This window comes from Tupaia chinensis, unplaced genomic scaffold (assembly GCF_000334495.1).
Source record: "Tupaia chinensis unplaced genomic scaffold, TupChi_1.0 Scaffold000637_1, whole genome shotgun sequence".
Classification (NCBI taxonomy): Eukaryota; Metazoa; Chordata; class Mammalia; order Scandentia; family Tupaiidae; genus Tupaia; species Tupaia belangeri.
The window spans coordinates 106,578-113,589 of NW_006160158.1; the positions used below are offsets into that span (position 1 = coordinate 106,578).

General features: G+C 37.3%; 1 protein-coding gene across 1 annotated transcript; it reads right to left on the minus strand.

Moving 5' to 3' along the window:
* Positions 1-2,351: 2,351 nt before the first annotated feature.
* On the minus strand, positions 2,352-3,284 carry LOC102492223 (olfactory receptor 2A2). The gene has a single exon (XM_014592030.1). The coding sequence runs from the start codon at positions 3,282-3,284 to the stop codon at positions 2,352-2,354; it is 933 nt and encodes a 310-aa protein (XP_014447516.1).
* Positions 3,285-7,012: the final 3,728 nt, after the last annotated feature.

Consider the following 7,012-nt stretch of genomic DNA (forward strand, 5'->3'; position numbering starts at 1 on the left):
TACAAACTCAGATTGCATTTGGAGAGATTATATGTGCTCTCTGGGATTGTGCCTCATATTTATATATCATGACACTGTCTTACTCTAGAAAGCATTCAAGTCAGCTTTAGCTCACCATGCCCATGTTCACTATGCTTGAAGGCCAGAAAAAAGATTTGTACCGACATTAAGGGAGAAAACCTCTTGGTTCTCCAATATAGTCAGGAAAAGACTGGTTGGGACAATGGTTGAGGCTCACAGCTTCAGTCCTCCAGGCAGGTTGGGCATCCTGCTGGGGTGATTTTGATTGTAACTATGGTCTACTATTTCCTCAAACTAATTATCTACTTCTTTCTTTTATTTTTTCTTCCCAGTATATTCATTTATTTTTTGCATGTGTGCAAACCAAAGAAAAAGGCACCCTTATCAGGGTCTTCACGTGACAATACACCCATGTCTTATCCATGCTGGATCACTGGTATGCGTGACTGTACCCAAAATGCTCAGGGAGGTCCCAGAATGTGAACTTAGTCCCTTTCCCATATAGATCCGATTGAATTACTGCTGTACCACCACTAGACCTTAATAACCTTTTCTTGACATAGCCCCTCAAAATATGAGCCATTAATATTCATGACGGTGGAGATTGTTTTTGCTTAGGACCTAAGAAATGAGTATGCAGGGTTTAGGAATTTGGCTCTTGGTTGAAATCCTGTATGGTCTTTTAGCCAAAGGCTTTACCTCAAAGATCTAAAAAGGAAACTCTTCCCCTTTTCACATCAAACTCAGGGAACAGTCAATGCACGGCAGTCTTGAAAAGGGGACTGCAATCAAGGCTCAGGTCTCCTTGGCAGGCCAAAAATGGGAATTTTGATGGCCATTTCTCTCCACTCTGGGATTCAGTATTTCTCCACTCTTATTCCCTCTTGCCTTCTTCTACACCCTCCTGTACTTCCAGGTCTATAAAACATCAAGGTCTATTATTATTCAGAGCTCCTTTAGCAGTGAGACAGTATCTAAATGTGCATAGGTTTGTAGGTTTTGTTCCCTGTGATATGATTGTCTGGTTTTGGTATAAAATAAGGCTGGCCTCATAAATTAATTAGAAAATGTTCTGTTATCTTCTGTTTTTCAACAGTATTATTAATTTTTAGAAATTGAGTATAATTTACCATTGCAACAATGTGGTCGATGGCTTTGTTTGGTAAAAATTTTAAAATTACTAATTCAGGGGCCAGCAGGTGGTGTAGTGATTAAGGGTGTTGGACTCCCATATGGACAACCATGAGAGTCTCCCAAGTGATAAGGCTTCCAGGTGGAGGTGCCTGGTCAAGGAATATAATATTTATTAAAGCTCGGCCTGCCAAGGAGACTTGATCCTTGACTGCAGACCCCTTTTCAAGACTGCCATGCATTGATTGTGCCCTGAGTTTGATGTGAAAAGGGGAAGAGTTTCCTTTTCAGACCTTCCAGGTAGAGCCTTTGGCTAAAAGGCCATACAGGATTTCAGCCAAGAGCCAAATTTCAGCCAAGAGCCAGGGACCTAGTGGCTTGCTTTCTCACTGTCTCTTTCTCTGTGTGTGTGTCTCTCTCTCTCATCAAAGTAAAAGCAAATAAATTAAGTTAAATAAAATAATCCTTTAAAAATTATTAATTCAAAATTTTACTTACTGTAAGACTATTCAGATTTTTTTGAGTGACTTGGTAAATCATTATTTTATAGGAAATGTTTCTTTTATCTAAGTTCTTAATTATTGGCATATAGTTGTTTACAGTATTTCCTATAGATAGGGTTGATAAAGATATAATTTTATATACCAAATTTTAGTAATATTAATCTTTTCTCTTTATCTTTGTTCATCAACATAGTTAAATGAAGTCAATTTTGTTCATATCCTCAAGCAATCACTCTTGGTTTCATTAATTTTATTTATTGTTTTCCTATTTTCTATTTTATTTATATCCATTTAATATAAATTATCTCATTCTTCTGCTTGTTTTGTGTTTACTATGCTTTCCTTTAAAAATGGGTGATTTTAAATAAAGCCCAAAAAAGTCATGAAATATCAGGGGAAAACAGTTTATCCATTTTTTCTACTCTCCAAGTAGCAGTGATTTTCAACAATAGAATTTAACTCAGAAACAAGCTTATAATCCAGAGAAAGTTTTCAGTGGGCAGTGGTAAGAGAATACTGTCAACTGTAATGACGTATTGTTTTTATTGTCACTTTGCCCTATTTTTAGAGCTAGCATTTGGACAAGTAACATTTATTATATCAAACTTTAAACTGGAATTTTTTTTTGTGAATTTTTGCTTCGCAAAGATCATGTTTTAAAAGGAAAGCCTACCCAACTAACCTTCTAAGCATCCCTCACATGGACCTTGTCTTCTGCAGCGCTCTGTGGAAGGCACCCTTCACCTGAGCATTCCTTAGGCTGTAGATGAGAGGATTCAGCATAGGGTTGAAGAGACTGTGAAACAGGGAAAGCATTTTCTCCTTTTCTTCTCTTTCATTAGATTCTGGGACCATATAAACCACCATGGCTATGCCAAAGAAGAGTCCCACCACACACAGATGTGAAGAACATGTAGAAAAGGCTTTTATGCGACCTTCCTTGGACTGAATCTTTAAGATGGCACAGAGGATGTGCATGTAGGAGATAAGCATTAAGCAAAGGGGTCCGACTAGAACAAAAAAAGAAGCCGCAAGGAGGACGACTTGGTTGATCCAGGTGTCAGCACAGGCCAGCTTGAGGACAGACAGAATTTCACAGAACAGGTGGTTTACCTTCCTGGGCCCACAGAAGGGCAACCTTAGAAGAAGAATTGCATGCACCACAGAAAGGGTAAATCCACATGACCAGGAAGTGACAACCAGGACCACACACAATCTCCAACTCATGATGACGGTGTACTGGAGAGGGTGACAGATTGCCACGTATCTATCATAGGACATCACCATCAAAATCAGGCACTCTGTAGCAGCAAAAGCCAAATATACAAAGGTCTGTATCATGCATGGGACAAAACAAATGGTTCTTTTGTGGTTCACTAGGTTAGCCAGCATCTTGGGGACATTGTTGGTAGCATAGGCTATGTCAATGACAGCCAGGTGTGAGAGGAAGAAGTACATGGGGGTGTGCAGTCTGGGGTCCAGATAGATGAGTCCCAGGATGATGCCGTTTGCCAGCAGGCTGAAGACATACAACAGGGAGAAGATCCAGAAGAGGAGCACTTCCTTCTCTGCACTGAGCTGGAACCCCACCAAGATGAACTCTGTGACCCATGATCTGTTGCCTCCCATTCCTTAAGGACAGTCTGTCAAAGACTGGAGTGTAATAGAAAGATCAGAACCTGAAAAAGTCAATTAACCTTTAAGTTACCTATCTCAAAATAAACCCTGAAAAAAGGTTTTTTTTTCTGGTTTTTTTTTTTTTTTTTTTTTTTGGGGGGGGGGGGGGGGTGTGGGGTGCTTCCCCATATCCTAAGATTTGTTACTTCCGCTTTTAACATTTTATTCTGAAGTAAATTTAAATTTCCAGAAAGTATCTAGAATTATTCAAAGAGGAATCATATGCTTTCATTTAGATATAGCAGAAGTTAACATTCATTGTAATTTGTTTTAATCTTTTCCATACTCTTATATTTTGAACCACTTGGGATGAAAGTGAAGACATGATACTCATTTACACCTAAATTCCTCATTTTTAAAACAAAAGAGAAATTTGCTAACCAAAGTACAATTTAATTTTTAAAATTGTGAGATTTAGCATTGACTTTTCTTTTTTCTCTAATGGACAATATTCTCTCTCTTTTTTTTTTTTTCTTATTGAGAGGTTTTTGCTATAGGGCACGTGCGCTCGCCAGACTGACAGAGAGAGACATAGAGACAGAAAGTGAGAAATCACCCCCCAGAGGGTATGGTCACACCACAATCCCTTCTCCTCCATTCTCCTCTTGGGATCTTGGGCAAGTGCGCACATGTGCCCGGCATGAGTTTTAAGCCACCGGGTCCCGGACGCGAACCGCAGTCGACTACGTGGGAGTCCAGAGACATAGCCATTACGCTAACTGCTGGTTCTCATGGACAGTATTCTCTTTACAACCTCATTTGTCCAGGACATAATCCAAGATTGTACATTATATTTAATATCAATTATCTTTGGTCTCCTTGCATCCAGATTATTTACACAGTCTGCGCCTTTTCAGGTGTTGATATTTTGAAAAGTAAAAAAAAGAAATTGTCTTTATAAAGTTTGTGTAAAAAAGCATATTATAAAAAAAGCTATGTATAGTTCTGGAACCAAAAGTTGGTGTAATGGCTATGTCATTGGACTGCCATGTAGTCGACTGCAATTCAAGTCCTGGACCTGGTGGCTTAAACTCATGTCAGGTGCATGTGAGTGCATGCCCAAGATACTGAAAGGAGAATGGAGGAGAAATCCCCCTGGGAAGGGGGCGGGGGTGATTTCCTGGTTTCTATCTCTCTGTCTCTATCTTTCTGGCTAGTGCACGTGCCCTATAGCAAAAATCTCTCCAAAAAACAAACAAACAAACAAACAAAACTGTGTATAGTTTTAAATATGTCTTTGCATTAAATAAGTATGTTTTTAATTCCATTTTGCATGAATTTTTTGAAAGTACTATGATATACAGTAGTTTTTTAGTAGAATTCTCCTGAAATTGATCACATACAGGATTTTCAATTCAGATTATTTGCTTCCTGCAAGGAAAAATTGTGTCCTCTGTTGTGCATTGTGAGCAGGTCCATTATCAGTGATGCTCACCTGGAACACTTGGTGAAAATGGTGCTTTTCAGATATCTCTATCATGCAGTCATTTTTTGCCTAAGTAATTTCTGAGCATCATTTTAATTATTTTATAAACATCTTGTTCCTCATAAAGGAACTGGTCATTTATGCTTTTTAGTAATAAGTTTTATCATCCGTTGATTGTCTTTTCTATCAGTAATGATTAAAAATGTGCTGTTCTGGCTCAGCCTGGAATAGTGTTTAAAATGACTAGATTCCTCATAGCTGACAGCATGGTTTAAGTCCTGAACTCAGTGGCTTGAAAAACACACCAGATATACATATATGTGTGCCCAAAATCCTGGGAGGAGAATGGAGGAGACAGATTGTGGCAAGGCCATCCTCCTGGAGGATGCTTTCTCTCTCTTTCAAAAAAAAACCCTCTCCCTCTCCCTCTCTCTCTCTCTCTCTCTCTCTCTCTCTCTCTCTCTGGTGAGCACACATGCCTTCTTGCAAACTTTTAAAACTGTGTTGTTCTTTGTTGATAATTTTACATTTGTTGTTTGGCGATTTTAATACAAAGTAGTGATTCAAATTGTCTTTGTATCTACTCTTCTATCAGTACAGAATTATGGATTTTTTAAATTAAGGGTTATACCTCATTATTACCATTCATTTGTTAATGCTTAGTTTTCCTATATTTGTCCCTTCCAAGTTTGCTACTTGTCCTTTCCACATGCTCCTTTCATCCTTATTTCTGATATGACTAGATTTTCTTTATCACTTTCAATGTTTCCAACTTTAACCACAAATAGTCATTTCTCTAAAAAGATATGATTACCTTAATGAGTGATCATCTTTATAAGCCAATATAACATTAAAAAACTGGACCTAATTTACCTGTCTTTCTTTAGGGGGTAAAGGCTAATTCAATCAAATACCATTAGCTAGCATTGAAGACAATAATATTGATATTATATATTTTATTTTTAGTGAAAATATATATTTGTAATTATACTACCTTATTAATAATCAGGTCTTTATAACTTTCTTACTTTTCCTCTGATTTAGAAAAGTATAGACTCTTAAACATTTCAGATTAGAGATTAATATTTCATTGTGTATCTATGTTGCATGTGATTTTGATATCAAGTTTTAAAAGACTCAGAAAAACATTATCGAACTCTGTAAGAGTAAAAAGATATACCTTAAAACATACAATGAAAAGTGGCCATTGTTAATAATCATACAGCTAAATCTTTTTACCATACAGCAATTTTGATATATATCATGAATTTATAGATTAATTATTTATTCATTTAGAAATATAGCACAGGGGCCAGCAGGTGGCATGGTGGCTAAGGTGCTAAACTCCCACATGGGCAACTATGGTTTGAGTCTTGCTCCTGGTGACTTGAAAACAGAGGACCCCAAATAGGATCAACCCTAGAAGACCTTCTCCAAGACACATTTTAGCCAGAATTACCAAAACCACAGACACAGACAAGATTCTAAGATTGGTAAGAGAGAAACATCAAGTTACCTACAAAGGATATCCCATTAGACTAACAGTGGACCTCTCATCAAAAAAAAAAAAAAAATGTGAGCAAGGAAAGAATGAAAAAATATATTCAAAGAGTTAAGGAAAAAGCAATTTCAACCATGAATACTACATCCGGCAAAATTATCTTTCATATGGGAAGAGAAGACAAGAACATTCTCAGATAAACAAAACCTGAAAGAATTGACCAACACCAGACCAGTTCTCCAAGAAGTTCTGAAGGGAGTGCTATCCCAGGAAAACTACAGTCAGACACACAGAAATAAGAGTTCTTAAACAACTAAGAAAATGGCCAGCTTAATGGCAGGGACAAGTCCAGAGTTGAATGTTATCTTCCAGAATTTAAATGGAAAGATTGGACCACAACAGAAGATAAAGTACATGAGTTTGAACTGGTGAAATAGAATTTTATGACTTTTGATTAAAACATTACTGATCTTTTATGCTTTGTTCTCCAGAGTTAAGGAGTTTTGTCTTCTCTTGAGTTGTGGACAGGTCCACATATCTACTATTCAAACAGAATCCTAACCTGTTTCCTGGCTTTAAGTATTAAGCAAAGTTCTCTTAACATTTTAAAATTTTGATTTATTAAAACTAAAACTGCCTTTCTTGACATTAAAAAATATAATTAAAAAATATCTATTTTGGGAACCAGCAGTTAGCGTAATGGCTATGTCGCTGGACTCCCACGTAGTCAACTGCGGTTCGTGTCCCAGACCC